Genomic DNA, 27148 nt, shown 5'->3' with positions numbered 1-27148 from the left:
TGTGGCTTAGACTTGCTGTTTAAACTTCCCTGCCCCCATGGTCAGATCTGGCCCTGGGCTGCATTGCCCTTTGTACAGCATATAAAGTAATGCTTTTTCTTCCAAATGCTTTTTGAAGGGTTTACAGCCAGATGTTTAATGATATTTCCATGCATGAAAATGCATGAGTGCTCAGTAGTGTTACTGCTGTGTGGATGCTTACAAAGCTGCAAGAAGCTCAAGAGAAGCCCAATTAGGCTACAAGAATTTGCTGAGGAGTGTTTCATTCTAACAAAGATATAACTGACAAGCAAGCAGACTCAAAGCTCACTACTGCTTTCTTTCCTTTTTCAGAAGGTGGAACATTGCCAGGCTGGTAATAAATGCTGTGAAATAATGCTTAGCAAATAGGATCTCACCAAGCATTTCAGCGCTGTGACCAAAGGAATTACTAGTATCAGCTGCCAAACAAATGATCTCATATACCAAAGCTAACAAACTGTTACCAGATAGATATCCTGCATTTACAACATGACATCCGCTCCATTATACACACCAGAAGGAGCAGCTGATACTCAAAGCTGAAGAAACAGCCCATTTGCGAGTTTCAAACACAGCTGAAATAACACAACCTTTTTTTTTTATAGAATCCACATAAAATGAAGTTATTCCCTGTTTTACAACACTCCTTCACTAAACATACCAATTCCAAAGAAAATTCATCAGAGGTTGCAAAGCAGAAATTACACATTCAGCAGTGAAAACAGTCTTCCAGAAACTCCAAGGTACTTCTTTCCACTCTTACATCCCAGGATATAGGCATGTCATTAAAAAAAGTAAAAAAATCAAAGACCAAAATTCGTGTGAAGCCTGAGCCCTCAGTTTAAGGGTATTGTCAATCTTTCATGTTGAAAGGCTCAGAAACTCACCGACGTGAAGTCTCATTCTATAGTCAGATAAGCACAATTACAGTGTCATAGTTTAAACCCAGCCACCAAGTAAGTGCCACACAGCCACTCACTCACTCCCCTCCTTTCTATGCTGTGGGATGGGGAAAAGAATCAGAACAATATAAAATCCATGGGTTTAGATAAGAACAGCTTAATAATAGAAATTAAGTAAAAATATAATAATAGAAATAATAACAATAAACAATACGGGTAATAATAACAATAGGAAGAAAAAAGTTTAAAAATGAAAACATAGAAAACACAGAAAACACAAGTGATGCACAATGCAAGTGCTCACCACCTGCTGACCGATACCCAGCCCGACCCAAGCAGTGATCTGGCCTTCCAGGTAACTTCCACCAGTCTATATACTGGGCATGATGTGCTGTGGTATGGAATACCTCTTTGGCTAGTTTGGATCTGGGGTCCTGTCTCTGCTCCTTCCCCGCTTCTTGTGCTCCTCTTTACTGGCAGAGCATGGAACTGAAAAGTCCTTGATCCAGGTAAGCATTCCTTAGCAACAACTAAAACATCTGTGTGCTATTCAGCACTGTTCCCAAACTAAAGCAAAACCACAGCACTGCACCAGCTGCTAGGAATAAAAAATAACTGTTACAGCTGAAATCAGGACACAGAAGAACTGCTACAAATTTAAGTACAATCAAACTACCTGCAACCCATGTCCATTGCCTTAAAACCACCACCCAGCACCTTAGTAAAATACATGCTTAGCACTTGAAACATTCTAGTCTTGAGATACTGCATGCTTATAAAATACTCAATCCCTAAAATTAAACATTCATGGGGACTAGGATGCTTTATTTTTGTATTAATAGATACCATTCTGCTGAGCACATAATCCTGATAGCATTCCAAAAACCTGAAGAAACTACTCTAAATCAATCTTGTAGGGGAAGTAACATCTGATAAGGAAATAAGAAATAGTAGGGGAATTTAGCCACATAAATACACATTTCTGACCAAGTATTTTGGATTTAGTGTTAGAGGCTACAAAGAAATACACTGAACTACAGTCACTCACATGCCTCTGTTGAAAGGTGTGTGTATACATATATATTCGTATGTGTGCATTATACACTTACATACACAAACACATATATAGATATTTTCAGTTAAGGGAAGCAAAAAGCAGTAGTAACAGAAACCAGAAACTGAAGATCTGTGTATAAAACTGCTTAGAACAAATACAATATCATGTCACTAATACCCATCTGTTCTCCAGATGCTTTACAATTTCTCTTAAAAAAAAAATAAAATTAAGATATTCTGCAAGTCTGACTACAACCACTTCATACTTTCATTATTTTGAAGGGAGGTGCAGGCCAGTAAAAAGTCTAGTATCTAAATAGCTCTATATTAACATCTACACATCATATTTACTTTCTCCTCACCCAGCAAGTAAGGCTTATGTTTACATGAACACAGATCAATAAGACAAGAATCACAGTGCTAAGGACCTATTAACTGGTGCTAAGGACCTGACACCCACACTATGGGTTTTACTTTGGTGCTAAGGACCTGACCCACCACACTGGAGTATTACTTTTGACCAGCCATAGTCTGGTCCCAGGAACTGAATGCCCATTAGTAGTTGGAGCACACCTTCTGATTATTTCATTCATTTCAACAGGAATCAAGTTTACATACTTAAGCCACTTGGCTACATAAGCCAAAGTACAGTAAATAGAGACAATTGAGAGGTTTTCTTTAAAAGAGCACTCCTAACCCAAATTAAGATGTTAATGCTCATGTACCCAAGAAACAATTTCCTGTTGCTTCACATTCAGCTATAGGCACCATGTCTCTCTTTGAGGCTGTGCCAGCTCATCCCAATAAACAATATGAACCTTAGAGCTTGCTGTTTTCTTCAGAACCAAAGAGAGGAAGCAGCACCAACATTTGGTCAAGATGTTAAAGCAGAGAAGGCAACGGAACAACCACCTGCAGTACTTGTTACAGGCAAACCTCAAGCGTGGTTGATAGCCCTTTGCAACAGAATTTCTTCTGGTGTTCCTGGGAAGATTGGAAAATCTAAAGCTTCCTACCAGTATACTCAAAAAAAGCTGTCAAATTTATTTATTTGGGTTGTTGGCAATTTTGCTATTGTAAGGATGGTGCTTGAGTATACTTAACCTTTCAAGACTTCCATAACAATTCAAAGTCCAAGGATACAGACTGTTACGGGTCTTACAGGGCCACTCAAGAGACCTACACACAGCAAGACATACTGAATGTAGAGGAGGGCCTCACTAACCCAAAGAGACAGAATAAAACTAACTAAAACCCCTAAAAATGTAAGCCTGCCATTAGATCAGAAAATGATCCTGCCACTTAGCCTCTAAAAGTGACCAGCAGCATATGCTTAAAACGGAAGCTACCAAAGGATCAAGTCTTCGATTTTACTTAAATCCAATCACATCTCTCCATTCAGAGATTACTGTTTAACAGAAAGTCTATTACAAACACTACAGAAGAGCTTCCAAGACCCAGTAAGTATGCTCCTGCAGGTCATCAACAGATCACAAGAAAGAAAAGAATTGCAACATATTCAGAGGTCGTAAGGAAGAAGCTTAATGCAGTATTAACAGGTTAAAAAAAAACAAACATATGCAAAATGCTTCAAATAACTACACTAAATTTGCAAAAAAAAAAAAACAAACCCAAAAAACAAACCAACAAACAAACCAGATAGCAAGGGAATGGGGGGAAAATAGTGGGATAAAAAGAGCGATCAGTTCCTACAATAGTATTTTAATTATAACAGGGTTTTTTTGAAGTGCCACATCATTAGATGTTATTCAAACTAAAAACCAAGTGTTGGACATCTTACCTAAAGAACAGGAAGAAGAAAATTAATACAATCACAAAATATTCCAGATGGAACAATACTACTGATTTTAAGGGGGGGTGGGGTGGTGGTGGTGGTACATACTGTACAAGGAATCTGCCTTCATGGAAATCCTTGACAAATCTGAAAATCCTAAAACTAGAACTTGCAGCATTGCTCTCTGACACAGAGTACTTGGTAAGATTTTAAGTATAAGGCAAAATGTTAGTCAGGAATTGTTACTCAGTTTAAATGTGGAAAATGTTTTCTCTCAATTAAAGACACTATTTAAGTCACAAGGTAAGTGCTACAAAAAGTAACTAGCAAGCATAGCCCATAGACTATAGCCTCCTGAAATTCACCAGCCCTGCTTTCTGATATGAATGCAACACTAGTACTGTGACTACCACTTTCAAAGGAATTGCCTCATAACCCAAATATCTTAATGCCATTTTGCCGTTACTCCATTTTTCACCAAGATCTTCCAGCTTTGGCCAAGCATATGGCCATGTCCCACACAGACCATTTCTGAAATCATAAGGGCTCCATGATTGTCATCTTTTGTACTTGGCATCATGTGGATCAAGATAATTTCCACTTTTCTCCCTCCCTTACTATTCTTACAGTTTCAGCATAGAAAGCCTACATTCCAATTCAATCCCATATACTATCTGATCACAAGATCCATCAACTCATGCTGAACAGAAAAACAGACACAGAGGTTACTGGACATGCATGGGATGGTCAAGTGTGCTCACCAGGACCAGTTTGGTCTTGTGAGCAGAACAGATGCTAAAAGTAACAAAGCCCCAAACCAAAATGCTGTTCCCGAGGGCGGAAAAAACAGTAATAATTCAGTATTATATAAAGATCACATATTCAAGCCCTAAAGTAGCAATAGTGACTAGATCTCACCTTTAAGCATTTGCCCTATCGCGAGCAGGGAGAACAGTGGAAGGTGCCCAGTGGGTCATCAGACTAGGCACGTGTATTTAGGTCACAACAATTAAGCCATTTTTGTTTTTTTCCATCTCGCTGATGAGCAAGACTTGAGCACGAGTTATCACAGCAATCCTGTACAAACGCAAGGTAAGAGAAGGCCTGGCGCCTCCGCCCGGTGTCCCCCACTGAGCGCCCCCCGACCCCGAGCGTGACACTACCAGCTCGGATATAAAATGGCTGAGAGAACCAAAGAGGGGAAAGGCAGAAGAAGCCGCACCATCACCACCCGGGGTGCTCCCTCCTCGCTGGTCTCTGCCCCAGCCCTGCGGAAACTTCGCAGCGGGAGTCCCGGGGGGCAGCGGCCCCTCAACCTGGCGGCAGCGGACAGTAATATCCTCAGCCGCCCCTTCGAAGCGGCCCCCAAGGCCCGCGTGCAGGCGCTCCGGCGAGCCTGGACCCGCCCTGCCCCCGCCGCTCACCTGAAGGCGGGCCCCTCCCCCGGAGCGCGGCCATGGGGGGCCGCCGCGCCGCCGCCCCTTTTGTTGAACAGCTTCTGGAGCAGGGTAGGGGCCATGCTGCTGCCGCCGTCCTGCCCGGCAGGGGCCCCACCGCGCGTCTCACAGCTGTTCAGCGGGCGGCGAGCGGCGGCGGCCGCATCCCCGCCGCCGCGGAGCCGCCCAGCATTGCGCGGAGGCGAGGCGAGGCGAGGGGAGGGGAGGGGAAGCGAGGTGAGGTGACTGGAGCGCCGCGCTGCCCAGCCGCACCGCTCCGGGGGGCCGCCCGTCACCTGACCGAGGGGCCGAACCGGCCCGCGGCGCTGACAGCTGCCCACCCGCCGGCCGGGGCACGGCACGGCACTGCACGGCACGGCAGTGCTCGGCACAGACGCGCCACCAGCAGCCCCGCGACAGCAACGGAGACAGGCTGCGCGAACGCGCCGCGCCCCTCCAGCATCCCCCATTGGCTGCGCGGCGCTCCCTGCCCCGCCCCCAGCACGTGGTAAGGCGCAGGGGGCCCGCTTAAAGGGACAGCGCCTGTCTCACGCTGGGGTGCGGCGGTTTGAGACGTTGGGGGGAAGGTGCTGAGAGAGCACGTGCAGTCCCCGTGCCAGTACAGCGGGCGCCGATTCGTGTATCCACAGTAGTAAGCACCCGTATACGCACATGTAAGGAGTGTGAGCAGGAGGTCGAAGGGGGTAATTCTGTGTGCAGTTCTGGGGTCCTCAACATAAAAAGGACATGGAACTGTTGGAACAAGTCCAGAGAAGGGCCATGAGGATGATCAGGGGACTGGAGCACCTCCCGTATGAAGACAGGCTGAGAAAGTTGGGGCTGTTCAGCCTGGAGAAGAGAAGGCTGTGTGGAGACCTCATAGCAGCCTTCCAGTATCGGAAGGGGGCCTATAGGGATGGTGGGGAGGGACTCTTCATTAGGGACTGTAGTGATAAGACAAGGGGTAATGGGTTAAAACTTAAACAGGGAAAATTCAAGAAGTTCTTTACTGTGAGGGTGGTGAGGCACTGGAGCAGGTTGCCCCAAAAAGTGTTGAATGCTCCACCCCTGCCAGTGTTCAAGGCCAGGCTGGATGGGGCAACCTGGTCTAGTGGAAGGTGTCCCTGCCCATGGCAAAGGGGTTGCAACTAGATGAGCTTTAAGGTCCTTTCCCATTCAAACCATTATGATTCTTTTATTAAGGTAGCACTGCTTGGAAGGTGCCTATTTTTACTCATTTCTCTATAATGATCTATTTCATTCACAAAATAATTAAATAATGCTACAGTACTAGGGTGTGTGTGTGTGTCATTTGGAGCTTTGTTTAATCTGGGGGGAAGGGCTGTTTGTGTGCTTTTTCCCAGCAGCAGGGCAACACCACCATGCAACCACCAAGAGAATCCAACTCTAAATGCTCTGTTTTAATCAGGTACGTAGCAGAATTATGAGAGCTTCCTGTTCAGAAAACTTGGAGACATGGAGAATGGCGATTATGGCAATAGTTGTAACAGACTATTACAATAGCTGACTGCAGACTCAACATCCAGTAGCAGCAGAAGAGGTGGAGAACATGCTGGTGCTTTGGAGCCAGCCTTTCCGTGGTTGGATAAGCCGATTTATCTCTAAAAAATCAAAAGATGAGTTTCTACTGGCCTGATAATCTGATCAGCTGCTCCCTCTGTGACCCCAGCTTGAATCCTGTACTGCTCAGCTGACCCTGTCTCAAGGTTTATTCTCAGAAGGCATTGCCATTTTGAAGGTTCTCAGCCATTTCATCTGTGAGATGGAATACCCAGTGTAAACCTTTCAGCTTGGGTTTTCTTGCAGCTTTTGTTTCTTTACTTCCACCATCATCACCAAATGCCCCCAGTCATTAAGATCAACCCATGCAAGCAAAGCTGAAGGACCAAAGAGTGAGGGCATGGAGATGACAGTACAGTGAAAGGGAAGTGAATAACAGGGTGTGGCTGAACAAGATGAAAGACATCCTGGTTGACATAGTAATCAATGCAAATGAGAATCTAGGCATTCAGCTCCAGAAATAAGCACTGGATTGTATTTCTTAAAGAACAGCAAAAGTGGTGTGCAAAGTTTGAGCAGATGTAAAGAAAAAAGCCATACTATCTGTCAAGAAAAGACCATTTGCAGCAAGATGGTGTATTTACAGCCCTCACCTCTTATAGGAAATACAGGAAATAAAAATGTGGCATACAAAAATCATGGAATCATTTACGTTGGAAGAGAATTTTAAGATCAAGTCCAGCTGTTAACCTAGCACTGCCAAGTCCACCACTAAACCATAAAAAAGTCATTCAAAACCTGGAATAGCTGAATGCTCAGGTAAGTATTCCTGTGTTTCATAGCATGTAAATTTCTCAGAAGACTCTCTCCTGAGAAAGCAGGGATTAGGTCTTATAGCCAGGATAGGCTGGGTTGAAAGTCAAGTCTTCCAGGTCACACTTTGCCTCCCCGTCACTAGGATCTGGATGAAATCTGAATTGCGTTACAGCTGCTTCCCTTCCCCCCTGCTTGGACCTGAATGCATAAGTCCAAAATATTCCAAAAGCTTTGTTGTCAGAACTAGGCTTTGGAGGAACCACAGAAAGAAGCCAGAGGCCAGGACAGGTAACTAAACTCTGAAGATTTAACAAAAAGTTCGTTAATCCATGGTGCTCACTAATGACTTGCTGCTTAGCGTGGTGACGCATGCCAAGTTACATGAACACAAGTCTTGCTACACTTTGCAATGCTTCAGCAACATTTTGGATTCTGTAAAATAAACAAAATCCAATTTTTATTGCCACTTCAAACATGCCAAGTACAAAGTGATACCAAGTATGTCTAGAATTATTCTCTCTCCATATTGCCATTATTACTAGTTAGCAGAGCAAGTCTAAATTACTCTCAACAGAGAATTATAAAACCTATTATAAAATGCATTCCACTTTGCAAGCAGGGGCAGAAACTGACAGGAGTGGAGAGTTTGGGATTGCAGCCCCCTGCAAACAGGCTTACTCATCCATCGTGGAACTGAGTATTACATAACTTGAGCTGTTGCTGCAGCAACTTTTCCCAGCCCCGGAACAGTGCCACAGAGGTGCTGCCTTAATATAGATAAGCAGCTTCACTGTCTTTTTACACAGCACATACAGTTAGCTGAAAATGAAAGACAGTTTAAAGAGAAATATGCAAGATAATTGTTTCAAAATTACTGGGAAATACTGATGTATGTAATGAAACATTAATTTTCAGCAGTGTTCAGTGTTAAAAACAGAGAGAAAGGCCAGGTAAGAGATGACTCCTTTTAATCACCACAATATAGAGTAATACAGTGATAAATGGATTGTGTGAAGGCAATTGGTATTTACAGTCCTCTGAAATCACTACTGTACTTACATACGTAAGATGTTCATACCTTACATACTTACATGTGCACATGCCTGTGAATGTTCATACACTTGTTTAAAACCTGGTTTTGTTCCTCTCTGCAGCAGAGTTGTTGACATTGTTAAATTGAATGTCTAAGCTTCCTGGCCCAGGACTCCATGCAAAGCCTAGCTGGAAAGCCTCATGTCCCAGATTTTCAGTGGCAAATTCTGTCGTGGGACTTCATATTTCTGGTTGCACTCTGGTCTTTAAATCCATGCTGATGTAGTTCACCTTGAACTCCATTCTACATTAGATGAATCCAAAAAGGCTTTCTACACATACACACACACACACACACACACAAAAGTCATCATAATTGATATTTTCACAGAATCATAAAATGGTTTGGATTCCAGGGGAACACAGAGATCCTCTAATTCCAACCCCCTTGCTATGGGAAGGGACATCTTCCACTAGACCAGGTTGCTCCAAGCCCTGTCCAGTCTGGCCTTGAACACTGAAAGGGATGGGGCATCTACAGCTTCTCTGGGTAACCTGTGCCAGTGTCTCACCACCCTCAAGGTGAAGACTGTTTTCCCTAATGTCTAATTTAAGCCTCCTCTCTTTCAGTTTAAAGCCATTCCCCTTGTCCTGTCACTACACACCCTTGTAAAAAGTCCCTCTCTAGCTTTTGGTTGGTCCCCTTTAGGTGCTGGAAAGCTGGTTTAAGATCTCCTTGGAGACTTCTCTTCTCCAGGTTGAACAAGCCCTTTAATACCTTTTGGCGATAACTATGATAAACGGTAGCATGCATTTACATGAAAGTGCAGTAATATACAGGACATGCATTTGTATCAAAAGTGAGGGCAGGAATTCAGCAACAAAACTGTCATCCCACATCATCACTGTGGCAACTGTGGCCAGCAGCTCTCTAATGCTTTGGGCCTCTCCTTGTAAGCCATGGCTGTACTGTTAGCAAAAGTCATAGGCACCCTCTACCATACCTCCTCAGGTCCTAAATGTTACTCTTTGTTATTTGCCTCTGAAACATGTTCTAAGCAGAGCTAAAATACACAGCTAAAAAGTCTGCTTATTTTTGCTTGGTTTTTAGCTAAACTATTTCTTTAGAATCAGTGTATCTGAAAGTTAGTGATGAGTAAATGCATGACTTCTTTCAATTTCTGTCATATTATGTCAGCTCTGTGTAGACACTTTTCTTTTTAAAACATCCCGCGATAAGTACATACAGTTCTTTCATTGTCTGACATTGCATCTTAATTCAGCTTAAAGGAATCATCTCAGAGTCAGTAACTGCTCATTATGGGTTTCATCTAGGACCTCTTTATTCAGCTTTATGGAGAAAGAGACTTGGTTCAGCTGGAAAACAATAAGCCTAATGATGAAAAAACAGGTTTCTTTCCTTCTCTCCTGTCTCATGTCTCTCTCATGAAGATTACATGCTTGATGTGCCAGGTCACATGGGAACAGCACAGGATGCACCCCGTGTGTCACACGGCACTGGCTGAGTGGCTGCTCTATTTCACAGAAGGCAGTGAAAGTGTCCTTACCAAGACTGTTACCAAAAACCTGCTTACTGAAAGTTTCTTAATACCTGTTCTGAAAAGCCAGTGAGGTGTGTGCTTCAGTCACTCCTCAGGTGGATCCCATAAGACTCCACTGGACCATATTCTGAAGCTACAGTTCAGTCCAGTGAAAACTGCACAGACAACTACTCTTATACAGACCAAAATGGCTTTTAATATCCCTAGACAAGGCAGTTCTGCACTGAGCCAAAGCACTCACCTTCTGGTGGAATTAATATGTTTAAGCTTCTACTTTCTTCACAGTGTCAAATACAGATTTAGAGGTGAGAAAGAGCAAGAAAATGAAACAAAAAGCAAAAAATCCTAATCTGAATGTTTAAATATTTTCCTAGCTTACACAATCAGCAACAATTTTCCTAGCTTACACAATCAACAGTTATCCTTATTTTATAATTTTTTCTTTCATGAATGCTGTTTGACAGGCTAGAATGACTGAAATAAATTTGCTTATTGTGTCTTCAACAGAGTGCAAGTTTTAGAATATAAATGCATTTCTAAGCATTTATAAATGATAGCTTCTTTAGTCAGGAAGAGAAGAAGTGAAAACAAAGATTTTTACAACTGGCTGATCCCTTTCTCTGATCTTTGCATTCCATCAGGCTGCAGCATTAGGCTAGCAATTTTGTGTACAACTTAATGTAATAATTTGAACATTAAATCACTCAGTAAATTCTTGACAGAAGTGACACTATACTTGTTTTTACAATCTGTCAATGACTATAAATTAATATGTAATTATGCTACTGCTGTGCTTTGGAGATATTCATTCAGCTTACATATTTTCCAGAATCTCCTACTAACACTGAGAAAGTTGCTTGACTTCTGTCATTTAGCTCACATCTCCAAGTTACCACAGGGACTGCCTCTTTCTTTGTACCTGTAAAGTACTTTGCACATAGGGACTCCCGAGCAACTACTGTAACATGAATTACTAATCTAGAATCTAGACTATTCCAACTTGGCCGGAAAAAAACCTGTAGGGACTGCGTAAGCCTGCTCCTGGAAGCATGAATCACTGCTTCTTCCTGAGAGGAAGCTGCCAACAGCTCTTGCGGGGGACACGCTCAACAAAACACAATTTACTCTGATGTCTGCTAAAGAAATCTCTTCTAGACCATACTCACTTGGCTAGCAACTGCCTCGCTGAGATCACTTCTCCCACACCACTGCACCTCACCTAGGCTGAGCATAATGATAAAAATATCTCAGCCAGTGACCACGGCCAGATGCCTGGTGACTTACAGGTGACTCAGAGCTCTGGTGCCTTTGACGTTGTGGAGCATGTGAAACCTCTAACACAGCTGCATGACCTGGCTCAGAGAGAAAAATGCCTTAGCATGGTTCCACTGATTCCTCACTAAGCATTCTCAGATGGTAGCAGACGGCTTTTCCTTCTGTTAAGAGCTCTCAGATGCAATACGCAACAGTACTTGGTGCCAATCACATCTTCTATCCAACATCTGCAGAGAGGCTGTAGGAATGATCGTGATGAAGTATACGGACTACAGTGTTAGTAATATCAATGCTACTTTTCTTTCAGTCTGGGAATTACAACTGCCCTCTGACACATCTAATATTAAGAACATACTGAGAGAGAGATGAAAAACAGCTTGGTGAAACTCAAGTCTAAACATACAAAGATGACATGAATTAAAGGAGAAAGCCTTTGGATGATACAATGAATCTAAAAGATGTATATAGTTTTCTGGGATGGATTAGAGAAGTCCAAGGAATAGAGAGACTTCTTTTGATCAGCTGCATTCCCCAAAAGGCTGTAAGTTTGCAAGAGTAAAAGCCCAGCACCCTTCTGCTTTTCCCTCAACTCATACCTTGCTTTCTTGATGCCAGTGAGCACAGGATGTGGCCATGTTGACCATTCATCCACTTGGGAATTCTGCACCTTGAGGAGCCACAACAAAGTTCTCTGATGGTATTCACATCCCTTGGTCAATGCAAGTGGCTGAAAGCAACTGCCTTGTAACAGTTATTGTGATACTCACACTTCGGGAAGAAACACATTTTGTTTTCAGACCTTAAGAAGACAGGAGTTATTCGGGGTTTCTGAACAGTCATATGGTGATAGTCACTTTTGACAATGTGCCATTTTTTCCAGGAGTTGCAGCTTTTCACGAGGTCTGTATTTCTCTCCTGAAACATGAACCCAAGCAAAATTAGAAATCCCTCTCCTCACCCGCCTTTCCAGGCCTTCTCTCTGTGTGTAAAAACTCAAGAAAGAAGCGGGCATTCTTTCCTTTGCACGCTACCCTCAGTCATTTCAGGCTGCTCAGAGGCAGGCCGCAGGGGCAGACCTTTCCTGCGGCCATCTGCGGGGCCCTTGCTCCGCCTGCAGCCAAAACTGGCGGCCCTCAGTCAGACCACCAGCGGCTTGGGACGGCGGTGCTGGGCCGTGCCGGGGCACCGGGGGAGACCACCACAACCCCGGCTCTCCCGTCCTCACCTGACAGCAACGGCCGCTTCCACCGTTAGCGCGGGGCCAGGCTTCCTTCCCTGCGGTCCATGCCCCACCACCCACCCGCCCGCCCCGCCCGTGGGAGGAGCGGCGAGCGGCCCCGACCCCGCGGCGGCCGGAATCGCGGGCGGCCGAGCAGGCGGAGCCAGCGAGCCGGCGGGCAGCTACGATATGTCGCACCCGTCGCCTGTCTCCCGGCCCAGCCAACCCTCCAATCCCCGCACCTTCTTCGATGTGGACATCGGGGGCGAGCGAGGTGGGGAGGGGGCGGGAGCGGCGGGGCCCGGCCCGGGCCGGGTCGGGGGGGCTGGGATACCCCTGTGCTGAACGCTCGGGGGCCGGGCCGGGCCGGGCCGGGCCGGGTGGTGGGGAGCGGGGGGGAGCTGCGTGGCTCATGCCCGGGCCAGCCCCGCCGCGGAGAGGAACGTTTTCGACGGGGAGGAACAAGCAGGGTTGGGCCCCGATGGCGCCGCACCACGCTGGCTGCAGTCACCCGAGCTGCGAGTACAGACAGCCGGCTCGGGAGAGGAGAAACGCGGCTCGCCGTGAACGGGCGTCCCTGGGACGGGGAGGGGCTTACCCGGGGGCTTTGCGCTCTTCCCCCGAGGTTTCCCCACCAGAGCCCACAGGCCCGAGGGAAACGGGCCACATGGCTGCACAGGTACCCTGTCCCCGGGCTTCCCAGCTGGGGGAGTGGCCGTGCGGGAGCGGGTACCCCTGTCACAGGCTCCCCTCAGAGACGCGCACCAGCAGGCGCCATGTGGGTGCAGGCCGCGGCCCACTCCCCTGCTCCCGCTCACCCCACCGCAGGGCTCGGCCTTGGTCAGGAAGGGGTTCTGCCTTCCGGCGGTGACCGACTGGGGACCCGCTGAGCCGGGCAGCTGTGGTGTAAGGAGGTGAAAGCTGAGGCGGGCCTGGTGGTTCCCTTGGCGTCTGTCGTCAGGGTTGCAGGAGGTCACTGGAAAATCTGTGTGAACGGTCAAAATGGAAATCCGAAAACAACAACATGGTAGCTGGGGTGGTACTTGAAAGTGCAGGTTCCCAGCGTTCGCATGGGTGAAGATAGATGCTGCCGTTTTGTCAAGGCAGCACCTCTCATGTATTTGTTCTGCTGCTCGAAAGAATAAAAGAAGCAAGTCTGCAAGAGGATTTGTGGTTATTGACTTTCAGTTCTCTAATTTGTTTTCATTCCTGTATTAATTAGAATTAATATATTTACATTTAGCTTCCGGTAAAGTGAAGTTATGTTAACTAATTGACTGTGAGGCTGATGAGAAAACAGGATCATCAACTGATGGCAGCTGCGAGGAGTGAGAAACAGCTCCCTAAGAAACCACTTTATGAAAAGATGAGAGTCTGACACAGAATCCATTTATCAACTATTACAGGATCTGTTAGCTACACAGGTTTCACTTCAGTTAAAAAAAAGTACATTTTTTGATTTAACAATTGCTTGCAGCATCTGTAACTGTAAATAGCTATTATTCCTCCTCAGGTATTACTGTGTCCTAGTAAAATTGGGGTTTAAGAGAATGAGGAGTAAGGTTAGTATACATGTTTGGCATAAGCTTTTTGATCAAATAAAAGGCAAACCAGTCTTTAAATTTTGTCTATTTTTGATTGAACAAACTACATATATATGTTAAAATAGACATCAGTATACATGTTAAAGTACGCAATTTGGTTTTAATAAACGTGTGTAATTTCCTGTGTACATTTTCCTGGCAAAAGACGCATTTGAAATTTTTGGCAGAATCTGTCTTTATTCCCCTTAAAGTGTTCTTCATAGTGGAATTCATTGTTGCTGATAATCTTGCTAAAAATCTACTCTATCTGTGCCAGCAGTTGCCATTGAACAACCCCAAAATGCAAACTGAATAACAAGTCTGAAACATTGATTTCATTTGCCCAGTAATGCATCACCATGCCAAGGATGTGACTTAAAAATATGCTTCATTCATCTGTCATTTCAGTTGGACGCATTGTCTTTGAATTATTTGCTGATGTTGTACCTAAAACTGCTGAAAATTTCCGTGCGTTATGTACGGGAGAGAAAGGAATGGGGCCTACCACTGGAAAACCTCTCCATTACAAAGGATGTCCTTTCCATAGAAGTAAGTTCCATGAAATCCTCTCTTTTCCTGTCGGTAACTGAAGTCCTACATTATCATATTTGAAATAATGTTAAGTAATATTTTGGAGTACTTGTTTAAGAAATAGCTTGACTGAAAGTAAAGTTTTTGACTTTCTGATCCTCCTAATGACAAGATGGTCTTACCATGCATTGACAGTAGTAAAATATAAATGCATTAGTAAGTTAGTAAAACTAGTCTAGTGTGCGCTGTGAGTACGTTGAAATGAATTTCAGGTAAAGGATTAAATATCAACTGAAAAGGAGTACTTAGGGGACACTTAATAAAGGGTGGGTTTTGATTTTATTTAAGTATGGGTGCGCTCATCATCTCCAAATTATTATTTCATGCCTTTCCTGCCTTGCTGCTACATTTTATAATTATTTTCTTTTACAGTTATAAAGCAGTTTATGGTCCAGGGTGGAGATTTCTCAAACCAAAATGGCACAGGTGGAGAAAGTATCTATGGTGAAAAATTTGAAGATGAAAACTTTCATTATAAGGTACTCCATTGAAAATACTAGTTGTGTTCAGTTTTTGAAGTTTCAATGATTTTTGTTTTTCTTGATGTTCAGAATTAGCACTGTTTAGTCCAAGGTTCATGTATTTTTAAGCAGTCAAACGAATGCAGCAAAAAAGCCCCAACTAGTTTCTCCTTACAGTCTTTGTTGAGTACAGAATACATGTCTGAATACACAAAATGAGGTCAACCTCACTGAACAAAGTCAACCATAGCTCAATTTTTCTTTTTAATTGCACCATCAGAAATTCATTTGAAACAATATTTTAGTTCTCATCAAATTAAGGGTGATATTAGAGTGGCAAATTTTGTTACTCAGACATATACAGTATGTTAGCATTAACTGGATTTTATACTTTTTTTTTCATTTATTAGTAACATTCAGATCAGATGTGAGAAATACGTGTCTTAGGAAGTAGGGAATCCATGGTAGGTTGCAGAATTAATCCAAAAGATAAAGCATTTTCCCCACTGCATTTATTTTCAATGGTACAAGAAGTAAATGGTTGTTTACAAGTGGCTTTTTTCACCCAAAATGTTGGAAAAACGTGCTGTGAACAGAGCAAGTTTTTGAATATGCAAAGGCCTCAATGTGAGGATGTCATTTTAAGAGATGCTCTCTTTGATGGCAGAAATTCCTACTCTTTCCATTACTTATTCCCACTCTTGTATCAGAGCTCACTATTTCATTACTAGCAACCATAAGTGTAGTCCCACAAGCAGTTTTGTCAGCCCAGCAGTGTGAAGAGAGGCAGGAGCTGCGCTGCAAGAGTAGGAAATTCTGAAACAATCTTTGTCCTCAAAATCATCATCTAGTGACACCAGCGAGACTGCAAGTGCATGTGCTTTACACCACATGTACAATTTTAGATCAGCAGTTTTCTCAGGGTGTATCCTGTATATTTTTTCTTGTTTCTTTTGCAAAGGCATAGCTTTCAAAATGTCCATTACCATTCTTCAGACTTCTCGTCATAAAAATCGAATGCAGTTGATGCCTCCAGAGTCTGTCTTGTGACATAAATTGACTTTTGAAAAAAATCTTTTTAAAGCATTTTAGCATTTTAAGCATTTTACCTTGCTTTGAAAATGGCTATTCCAGGAAGAGAAGAAGACTGCTTTTTATCATGCTGTGCAGCAGGTATGCACACTTTAAGCCTACAATTTAAACAGTATTTGAAGATCTTCAAATCTAAGTACTACCTGTACACTGTGACTTAGATGTTTTGGATAGCAGACTTAGCTGTTCTGGAGAAAAACTGCAACCATAATAATTGTTTCTGAGTCCTCATCTGTGTTCTCAGCTGTACTGAAAGGGCAGTGTGGCATGAAAAATCCCTTGTGCTTGAACTGTGAGTAATCACATCTTGAACCTGGATAGGAGTACAACTTGGAAACAACAAAAATAACATGTTTTTCAAGCACCCCTTACAACAGTCAAGGCACCCAGAGCTGTAGGTGTAACAGTCTCAGCACTGACATTAACTGGGTTCATTATGTCTAATTATGTGATAGCATATGAATGACTCCCCAATAATACTGACTAAAAGAATTACAGGCATTGTTGACCCATGTCTAAAACAAAGCCCTGACTGCAATTGTGTTTACCTCCAAACAATATTGTAGGAAAACAAAATATGGTAATACTCTACTAGTCAGGTGTCAAAGTCCATAACCAGGTTTGGAGCAATAGCTAGAAATGTAGCCAAACATTCATCATAGATTTAATTACAGTTAGGAGAGATGTTCTCTGAAGTCTGACAGTTGCTATGGTGGTCTCCCTCCCCTTCTCCCCACAATATCAAGTTTCATAGGAATCCCACAGTTTGCATGCTTCAGTATATATGCGTGGTATAACATGCTGATTTAAGTTAAACAGGGTTCCTTACACTTAATAACAGATCAGCTTGGGGAGAATAACATCTTAATGGCTGCGTCATGTCAGTTTAACAAGAGAATCGCAAGACATATGAAAAGTAGATTTTTGCAGTACAAGTGAAAATGAAGTAATCTGTGTGGTGGTGCAAGATAATTCTTATTTCAAAGAAGGAAAAAGTACTTGCAGCAAACAAGATAAACAATATTTTCTCATGTTGGGCTGTTTAATAAATTTTTGTTAGCTTGTGGCCTGGGAGCATAAGCCAAAATAATTAGATGGTTAAAAATCGCAAGAGAATAAAAACTGGCTGTCTGTGAAAGTGAAGGAGTTAACCTTCCCCCCTTCCTCCCCCAACCCTTAAATAATTAAGACCACAGACCCATAAACCCCACAGTTCTGCAACATACTTTGGGTGAGCAGCCTTTATAAAATTAACAGTACATACCCATCCTGAGAGTGTAACTTTGAAGTTGCTTTAAGTGGTGTTTAGCTTTGTTTCTCAAGGCCAGTGGTCTTGAGTAACCCAGGGAGGAATTTCACATGTCTCTCAGGCGATCTGTCCAAACTTGGCAGCACTGCAGGGATTGAATGTACCAGAAGCAGACAGATGTTACAGCATCCAGTCACACAGGCGGCTCTGCTTTCTGGACTGCTGTGTGGCGAGTAAAGGTGCAGAGCTAGGTATTTGCCCTCTTCAGTCATGATGGGTAAAATTAATTGCTAACTATATGTAACTGGTTTACCAACTTGCCACTATGGCTGTCCTTGCTGTATATATTAACTGCCTTACAGGATCTTCTGTATGGTTTTATAATAGATCTTTTATATGCTGTGATTTTCTTTTCCCCAACACAGCATGATAAACCAGGGCTGCTGAGCATGGCAAATGCAGGGCCTGGTACTAATGGCTCTCAATTCTTCATTACAACGGTGCCTACTTCTCACCTGGATAAGAAACATGTGGTGTTTGGCCAAGTGATCAAAGGAATGGGAGTAGTTAAAATACTGGAAAATGTTGAAGTGAAAGGAGAAACTCCTGCTAGGGTAAGCAAAATCCAGAGCACCTACAGATGATGTTTATTCTTCCATTATATGACGTATATTCATTTCTTCTAAATACTTGGTGTAATTCTTACAACCGTTAAACGTTAGCCAGTTATTTTTATGAACAGTGTTAATTTCCATTTTGCTGTCCTTGTCAAGAGGCTTTTGTTCTTTTGCTGTAAATTTCCCCTGCACAAAAGAAATATTTATTGTTCAACACAGCTGTGAGGGTGGAAGCCTCTACCAGGGTGAAGGTGGAAATGCACAGCTAGAAGTGTAGGATGGGTGGTGGAATTAAAAGGTGGAATTCACAATCCTACCTAGGGGATATGTAATTCTTGTTGTATTTCTGGAAAAGCAGTTGGTGTGTAGGTCAACTCAGTCTGTGGTTTGAAACATTAGTACCTCTGTAACTTTAAAAGACTTAGTAGATTAAGAAAGAACTGTCTTCTCTAACGCAGTAGAACTTCCATATCTTGTGTTCTGCTGCAGCTCAGCTTGCTGCCAGTTCCTCTTCCAGCCTCTCCATGGAGCGTGGGTATGGTATTCATGGAATGCTGCTCCTTTGAACTTAATGCTTGGTGTGACAAAAGCCTTCTGAAATCTGAAGAGGGACTTTTTACCAGGGCATGCAGGGACAGAACAAGGAGGAATGGCTTTAAACTGAAAGTGGGGAAGATTCGGACTAGGTATTAGGAAGAAGTTCTTCCCTGTGAGGTTGGTGAGGCACTGGCACAGGTTGCCCAGAGAAGTTGTGGCTGCCCCATCCCTGGCAGTGTTGTTCAAGGCCAGGTTGGACAGGCTTTGAGCAACCTGGTTTAGTGGAATGTGTCTCTTCCTGTGGCAGGGGGTTGGAACTTGATAATCTTTAAGGTCACTTCCAGCCCAAACATTCTGTGATGAGGGTAGGCTAATGAAGTGGTGGGTTTCTGAAATCAGTGCACCCAAACAACTGATGAAAAAGCATTTGTACTGAATTTGAAAGAGCAGTCATCAGCTGTAGCTCTGTTTTGGGGGGAAGCTGTCTTAACAACTAACACTTCTGTTTATTTTTTCAGTTGTGCGTCATTGCAGAATGTGGAGAGCTAAAGGAAGGAGATGACTGGGGAATTGTGCCTCAGGATGGATCTGGAGATGCTCATCCAGATTTTCCTGAAGATTCAGATATGGACTTGAAAGATGTAAGTAGTTTTCTTTTAAGGTATCTTACAGAATGTAAACCTGGTAGGTAATCTGAGTTACATGGTATCTGTGATGATGTTCCCTAAGTCTTTTGTTCTTCGGAATCAGTCAAGGTCCTGATTAAATGGTGACAGTTTTAGGAAAGAGAATGCTGTGGGAGTGGATTGCTCTCTCTTTTTTCCAGTACTAATTGCAGCTGATTTTTCCCCCATTAACTTAAACAACAATTATTTAACAGTTGCTGCACTTTTTTTCCTGTCCTTCATTTCTTTCTACTCTTGTTTGTGCTGTAGTGACAAATTGCAATTACTGGAACTCCATCCTGCAGATGACTAAATGTTGTACTTACACACTTTTTCTGTGCAACTTTTAAAATATCCACCCTTAAAAATATTTTGCTTCACGTACTAGAAATAGTAAAAGTTCAGCCTTTAAAAAAGATTTTTCACTACATCAGAGCTAGTTGTTTTCAATTCCCAGTAGTTGTTTGCTGCTCAGGTTTTTCAAACTGAAGTGAGACCTGATGGTGAGAGTTAGGGAGCAGACTGGTAGAAGCAGCTCTTCTGCAGGTTTTTACTTCATCATGAAGTGAAATAGACAAATTGTAAATCAGTGAATTTATAGAGGGGCAGATAAAGGAGGCTGCACGTGTAGGTTCCAAATAGAGTATTGGAAATAGAAGAGCAAAGAAACATTACAGCTAGAAACCAAGACACTCCTTGTGTAAGGCCACTGAGAACGACTTCAGCCTGTGAAATTGTTTTAGGATAGATAGCATTTGCTGTGGTTCAGAACTAAAGTTGGCAGGTGCCTGCCTTTCATTTTTAAACTAGTTCATATAAACTAATTACAGAAACCATGATGACATTGGTCTCATGCTGTAATTAGTTTTTTTCCAAGGTCACTGATTCTAGTAGAGTAGAAGGGTAAACTGATAGCATTACAAAGGGCAATATATACATTTTATGGAGCTTAAGCCATCTGTGCTATAGAGAGCAGTAATTACAAACTTTAATTGCCACTGGAAATGTATGCCATTCTGGAAATGGAAACGATGGATTCAATAAAGACAGGCAGTTGTTCTTTTTCTCCTTCTACAGGTGTTTTAAGTGTTTTGATAGAAGAACTGTGTTGAAAAAACCTCTAGTTCGAGTGTGTGCAGAGTTCAGGGGACTCTTACCATTCTGAGAAGCAGAAGACAAGTTTTTTTCTGGGGAATAAGTCAGTCTTGGTTGAATACTTTGGTTGTTAACATGTCTTCTTTTACATGAGTAATGGTCAACACCTTTATATATAGCTTTCTGTGGGTAGCAGCATCTAGGGGAAGGAGTTGAACTGCTATGTTGTTTCTGGTATTTTCTCACACTTTATACTGTAGAAAACCCATTAGGAATTTAATCTTTCAGACTGTTGTGTTACATAAAGTAGAAAATTTTACGGGAGTGGCTTGAAGCTAGTCTTTGTCTACAATTGGAATGTTTTTATTCTGAGATTTTATAATCTTTGAAAGAGGATGGACCTGGGTTAAACATTAAGTTATTCAAGACTTCTTTCATAAGTACCTTCATCCTTTATATTTTCCATCTATTTTATTAGGTTGACAAGATTGTGGCTATAGCAGAAGACATAAAGAATATAGGAAATACTTTCTTCAAATCGCAAAATTGGGCATTGGCAGCTAAAAAGTATAGTAAAAGTTTACGGTAAGGCTATCATCATTCAATCAGGTAGTTCTTGTAACCCAAATTAATACTGATAACAAGCAATGATATGTGCATTTAAAAAGTGCCTGTTGCTGTGCTTTCTTCTTTTTTAAACAAAGAGCCTTCTAAATCTGGAAAAGATGTGGTTGTTTTTTAGCTACTTACTCAAGCAGGTCTTCTACTCACTGCTATAGGTAAGAGCTATAGGCAGGAAGTATAGTTTAGAACTGACTAAATGCTCTTTTTTTAATACTCTTGGTGTGCTGGTGCATAACTGGGAAGAAAGCACAATAGTAGACAGAGTAGTCAATGGACAGGAAAGGAGGGAGATACTTTTTTCTCAGATTTCTAAAAACCAGTAGGTTTCACAAACAGGTCAGTTTGAGTAGCCCAAATGTGACCCTTATTAATTTGCCATTATTTTTTCTGAGGCTTCATACCACCATCCTGACTCCACGTATACTTCAGAATTATGTCTTCAGAACCATGGCGGTCTTGCTTTTGTTTCCATACTGCTCCTTTCTTTTTTTCATGCTTTTTACTTTATGAGCTTCTCCTATATATATATTTTTTTTTTTTTTTTTCAAGTTATACTGACCTTTATCCCTACCTTCTCAATAATAACTGGCTAACTAGCAGTAACAACAATGAAAGAAAAAGAATTTGGGCATATTTAATGTTTCAGCTGAGTTTTTAACTGATTGGGATTCAAACAAATAATGTCTTTCTGAGCCATAAAAGTGTATCTGTTAATTACAGATACTAACCCAAGATGCAGCGTTTCCACCTGCCCTCAAAAAGCCCCTCATAGACCAACAGAAAACCTAAAGTAAATAGGATTTCTATGTAAGCCTTTCAGAAATCACCCAGAAAAGAGGATGAAATGGATCTTTAGGGCTTTGTGTGTTGTAGCTGTCCATTTCTTCTCTCCATTCTTAGGTCAGTATCATCCCTTACAATTAGTTGCCTTGCTTACTCTTAAGCACACGGAGTGAAGGCTCTTCAAATCTGAGCAGACGGTTTCTATTTGGTCCCTATTTGTTTGTCCCTGTGGATTGGAAGGATACTAACTTTTGTGGGGTAAACAAATTCGATCTTTCCAGCTGATCTATATAGGTCAGACTTTTGTGGACACGCCCTGTTGTTTTGTACTAAAATCTAATACTGTCTGTATTTTATGTATACACCTTTATGTACAATGGTGTATGTTAGCTGGCATTGCATCAGAACTGAAAGGCATAGAATAGCTCTTGGCACGGTATCTCCCATGTCTTAACTACAACTCACCAGCAAACCATCCTGACAGTTGTTTTTTTTCTTTTTACCAACAGTAACCATTATAACTTTTATGTTCTTTTTCCTCTCCTACTGGTGCTTAAACATTTTTATTTATTTATTTTATATGTAAGAATTGACACTTTTAAAAAAAAAAACCCACCATATTACTTCTTGTTGTCTTTCATGTTTTGGTATGATTTATAAATAGTAGAGATGTTCATTTCAAACATAACTCTCCTTAGCTTTTTGCCCTTTTATCTCTCTGCTGGTTCTCATCTTTTTTAAGTATTGCTTATTTCTGTGATCCAAAGTTGCATACATACCATGCAACAGTCATAGGGCATGCAAAAATAGAACTTACATAGGCACTGATCTGCAAAGACAGCATTAAACATGGCATGCTCAAAATGTGAATGTATGCAACTTGACATAAAAACTGACAGCATTAGCACACCATAATTCAAGAAGAATGAGTTACAGTTTGCCTACCAGTTTTCCTATGAAACAGATGCTCTAAATGATGTGGCTTAGTCCTGAACTAGTGTCAGTTTTGAAGTTCAAGAAAAAGGTTGTGAAGACAGTGGAAAGAAGGTGGAGTTATTAATGCTCGTAAACCACCCTCCTTTACAAGATAAAGTTAGCTTCTGATTTTAGCCATAGATTCCTACACCAATTAAAATATTGCTGAGGGAGCTGAAGAAGAGGTGAAGCTTCCCATGAACATGGAAGGTGCAGTGGTAGTGCTGACTTTTTGCCACTAATGAGAACATGTTTTTGGGAATAAACAATCACTGAGAGAAATCCTAATGGTTTCATGCCATCTAAATAGTGCATTTGTCTAAGAAAAAGAATGCTGTTAGTACAGTGGAGGACTAGGAGTTACAGGAAAACGTTCACCACCAGGGAGTTAATCTTTCTTGTCAGGATAGGTCTTGTATATTTAGTTTAATAGATACTTGTAATAGTGGAATTGAAACTGCTTAAAAAATAACCACTTTGGATAGGCCAGTTTGCACATACCTGTAGAAAGATGGCTAAGGGCCAAACAAAATGGGAGTTGCAACATTAATACATGTGCTTTGTAAATCTGTTTTTCTGCAGGTATGTAGAAGCTTCTGAAGCACTGGCAGAGGAGGCAGACAAACCAAAGCTAAAAACTGTTGCTCTGACCTGCATTCTAAACATTGGCGCTTGTAAACTAAAACTGTCGGATTGGCAGGGAGCCATTGAAAGTTGTTCAGAGGTAAAGTTAATGTCTAGTATTTTGATGAACAGTTGTCCTAGATAGAAAATGGAGACTGCAACTGTGAAGCTTTTTTACAGAGTCTTCTCACAAGCTTTATGATTTGAAAGTAAACAAAGTGGAAGGCTGACTGTGAAGTTATTACTAACTTTTCCGTACGTGGCTTTTAAAAAAAGATTTTGAAATGGAAAATGACTCATTAGAATCAAACAAAAGAGGGGTGTTGCTTACTGCCAGATAAAATGCACACTGTCACTGTCAGTTTGGTTTGCAGAGCTGATTTTTATATTACAAAGTTAAACTGTCTTCAGTGAAAGAGGAATACTTTTCTCTGGAAGACTAGCATGAGCAAAACATTCTATTTGCTTTTAGACTGATGGTCTTGTACCTTATTCTAACTAAAGCCCTTTCAGGTAGGCTTAGTAGTGAGATGAAATCACTGAATAGGAGGAAAGAAAGAAATAATAAATATGGAAACACTGAAAAATAATAAAATGAAAGGGTGGAGAGGAAGGAATGGTGACATAGACATACTGTCAGAATTTAGTACATTTGAGGAAACTTTAAATAGTTCAGTAAAACTCTGAAATTTTGAAGGAACTGATTGAAGAATGTTCTTATCTGTTAGTAGAGGATCCTGAGCAGAACCTCCCAGGGCTTCATGCTGAAAGCAGGAGTCTCGGCCCATCTGTGTGTGAGGGTCTTCAGAGAGCCGGCCTGCTTTCTAGCCTGCTGATGGTGTTAGCACATGGAAAACTTTCATAAGCCTATATTTAGAATGGACAAATGGGGAATGAGGAAAATAAAACAACGGTGTAGTGTGATATCTGTCATCTAGAGAATGGTAAAAATTGAAATGGCATTTAAGTGTTACAGATGGAAATTATTAACCACAATATGTGCCACTGTGGAAAAAAATCCCCACACTTTAAGATTACAGAATTTTTAGATAAAGCCAGCTCCATAGCTGCAACAGATTTCTGCAAGGTAGTCAGCTTACATCTCATAACAAATGTTAAACAGCATATTAGAATTTTAGTAAGAACAGCAGTTTCCTAAGGTTAACTAGGAGAGTTCAGAGCAATTGTTAATGAGAAACTATACACTTTTCACTTCTGTGATTTCCTAAGGCCCCCAGCAATTTAAATTAACAACCTGTAATACATGTGTTATTTGGTGTAAATAAGGAATTGCAAATGGCTGAACATAGTCAAACCAACCTCACTCTAAAATAGCTGTAAGTACAGTGGCTGAGCTAAAACCAAGGAATGCTACTTACGTGTACATGATACAGACACCTCATTTCCTAATTCTTGACACAGAACAAGATGCAGGCTTTATAGCAGAGAGGTCAGGACAGGTGACCAGAGCAATACTGCCTTTTTATTGACAGCCGGTACTGAAGTGATGTAAAAAAATCTGGATGCACTGTCCAGTGTTTGTAATTCCTAATTACTGATTTAAAGTTAGTAAGTGGAATCAATGAAGCCATACATTAATGCAAACAGATTTCCAATATATTCTTTAAAATAATAAAAAGACACACCGTAGAGCTATCTGCAGTAAGAAAAAAGAACGTGATCTTCACAGGCAAGAAAAGGAAACAGCTAGCTAGCCAAATTCCCTAAGGTGCATCAAAAAAATAAGTAATCATAAATAGTAGAACAACTTCTTTGCCCAGCCACCATTTCCTATTTTGATATGCCATACTGGCATATATGCACATTAGTGAAACTCTTCAGCTCAAAAGAGACATAATGACTAGAACTTGGCAAGGTTCCTGAAGCATTAGATGGACTGCTTGGATGCATCTTTCTAGCCTACAGTGAGAAAAGCTTTACAGGAAATCTGTGTGTTTTATTTATGACACCATTTGAGGGTTTTTTTTTGGTGTGAAGGAAGGAGCTGCAATACAGACTTATACTGTGAGACTCAAGGTTAGGATAATTTGAACTGCAGTAACAACTTTGCCTTAACAGATACATACATATATATATATATATATATACATACATTTATATGTGCACATACATACACAGATGTTCCATTTTATCCTCAATGTATGCTTGCTCTTCACAAAAGGCCTCTCCTGGTCCAATGGTATTAAAACTGATTAGCTGGCTATTCAGTGTGCTACATTAGAGCATTCCTTTTTACACAGTTAATGTTTTGACAGCTTACCCTCAAACCAACTGGAGATACTGTCTGCTGGTGTGAACTGTGCCATTTGTGGAGATGGGAGGCTGTGAAGTATATGAAATGTTAATGTGACAATTTTATTAAATTTACAGGCTCTTAAAATAGATCCAGCAAATACTAAAGCTCTCTACAGACGGGCTCAAGGATGGCAGGGAGTAAAAGATCTCGATCAGGCATTGGTAATGATCACAATATTTAATAGAATTTTTATCTTAGCTAAACACTTCATCAGAACATTAATTTATGTTTCTCTTTTATTTAAGGCTGATCTTAAAAAGGCTCATGAAATTGCCCCTGAAGACAAAGGTAAAATAAAGCTGTTTCTTTACAAATTCTTTACTTCTAAGAATGTAACAAATTAACCAGGGTAGTGTTTTGTAGGAACTGATACCAGTGCCATGCCCAAAATGCTAGCCTCTAACAACTTCAGTGCTGACAGAGCCCTCTGAAGCATTCTCACCTGGTTTTACACAGCAGTGATGCTTCTGTTGCTCTGGGTAACCTGCTGATGTAGGTCAACAATATGCCTCTTGAACCATCTCTCTGTGTCACAGAGGTCTTACTAACTTAATTTCCTGGTCTAATTGGACAGGATTTTTGGCATATGAATTCTGTGCTGGCACCAGTACTGTGCTTGCCACATCCTCCTCTACCTGGTTACTTTACTGTAGGGACAAGGTTTTTTGCTGCCAGTGTATCTGACCTAATTGAAGATTAATGCAGTTCTGTTAAATGAAATAACATGGGTAAGGTGCAGCAGTATGAGCTGGTCTTGACATATTAAGAGACATAATGTAAAGAGATTACCATAACTTTATTGTGGATTTTCTTTCTAAGCAGCTATCCAGACGGAAACACTCAAAATCAAGCAGAAGATAAAAGCCCAGAAGGAGAAAGAGAAGGCAGCTTATGCTAAAATGTTTGCTTGATTTTTTTTCCTAAACTTCTAAATCTATGCACTAACTCATGCAAAAGGATAAATGGAGCCGCTTCGTTCATTTGCCCTGTGCTGCAGTTTTCAGTGTTTACAACTCAGAAGTCTAATAATAAAGACAAACTGTTCAAAGGTGAAGTGGGTTTTATTTTTAAGCTGTAATAACTTGTGTTTTGCCACTCAGGTGTGTTTTTGCAGCTTAACAGTGCTTCCTAAGAAGCATAGTTTCACACCAAGACAATTTAGGCGATTTCTGTTAGAATTTTTATTAGAGTGGGCCTGATGTATTTTAAGGAATAAAAATGCTACATACAATGAAGGTGCAAGTATTACACTTGTTTTTTACAGGTTGTATTGCAGATGGGCTCCATATTACCATCAGGG

The 27148-nt window shown here is 41.6% G+C and overlaps 2 protein-coding genes and 2 long non-coding RNA genes across 6 annotated transcripts in view; 1 reads left to right on the top strand and 3 right to left on the bottom strand.

The window, feature by feature from the left end:
• FNIP2 (folliculin interacting protein 2) overlaps positions 1 to 5435 on the bottom strand; it is a 50801-nt gene extending 45366 nt beyond the window's left edge. For both annotated transcript variants that reach the window (XM_062608452.1, XM_062608745.1), the window contains exon 1: positions 5199 to 5435. In XM_062608452.1, the coding sequence (XP_062464436.1) occupies positions 5199 to 5293 (95 nt within the window). In that variant the 5' untranslated portion in view covers positions 5294 to 5435. The remainder of the gene's footprint in view (positions 1 to 5198) is intronic.
• A 1075-nt stretch (positions 5436 to 6510) lies between these two features.
• On the bottom strand, positions 6511 to 12271 carry LOC134160323 (uncharacterized). The gene is made up of 2 exons (XR_009963522.1): positions 12013 to 12271; positions 6511 to 8911 (listed from the first exon to the last, which is right to left on the bottom strand). It is a non-coding gene; the product is annotated as an uncharacterized LOC134160323 (long non-coding RNA).
• Positions 12272 to 12749: 478 nt separating this feature from the next.
• Positions 12750 to 26902, top strand: PPID (peptidylprolyl isomerase D). Of its 2 annotated transcripts, XM_062611874.1 has the most exons (10): positions 12752 to 12909; positions 14627 to 14767; positions 15182 to 15288; positions 18037 to 18225; positions 19284 to 19406; positions 21004 to 21110; positions 23490 to 23631; positions 25923 to 26009; positions 26094 to 26136; positions 26671 to 26902. In XM_062611874.1, exons 1-10 carry the CDS (start codon positions 12825 to 12827, stop codon positions 26757 to 26759), a joined length of 1113 nt encoding a protein of 370 aa, XP_062467858.1. In that variant the 5' UTR covers positions 12752 to 12824; the 3' UTR covers positions 26760 to 26902. The 2 variants fall into 2 exon arrangements, with proteins under 2 accessions (XP_062467936.1, XP_062467858.1); XM_062611952.1 differs by lacking the exon at positions 25923 to 26009 and having other exon boundaries at positions 12750 to 12909.
• Positions 22417 to 25927, bottom strand: LOC134160283 (uncharacterized). Its single transcript, XR_009963502.1, has 2 exons — positions 25813 to 25927; positions 22417 to 24398 (listed from the first exon to the last, which is right to left on the bottom strand). It is a non-coding gene; the product is annotated as an uncharacterized LOC134160283 (long non-coding RNA).
• Positions 26903 to 27148: the final 246 nt, after the last annotated feature.

This window comes from Pezoporus occidentalis, unplaced genomic scaffold (genome assembly GCF_034315485.1).
Source record: "Pezoporus occidentalis ecotype Australia unplaced genomic scaffold, CSIRO_AGI_Poc_V1 ctg1, whole genome shotgun sequence".
NCBI lineage: Eukaryota > Metazoa > Chordata > Aves > Psittaciformes > Psittacidae > Pezoporus > Pezoporus occidentalis.
Note: the sequence above shows the minus strand (reverse complement) of the source record. Positions and strands in the feature narration are given on the sequence as shown.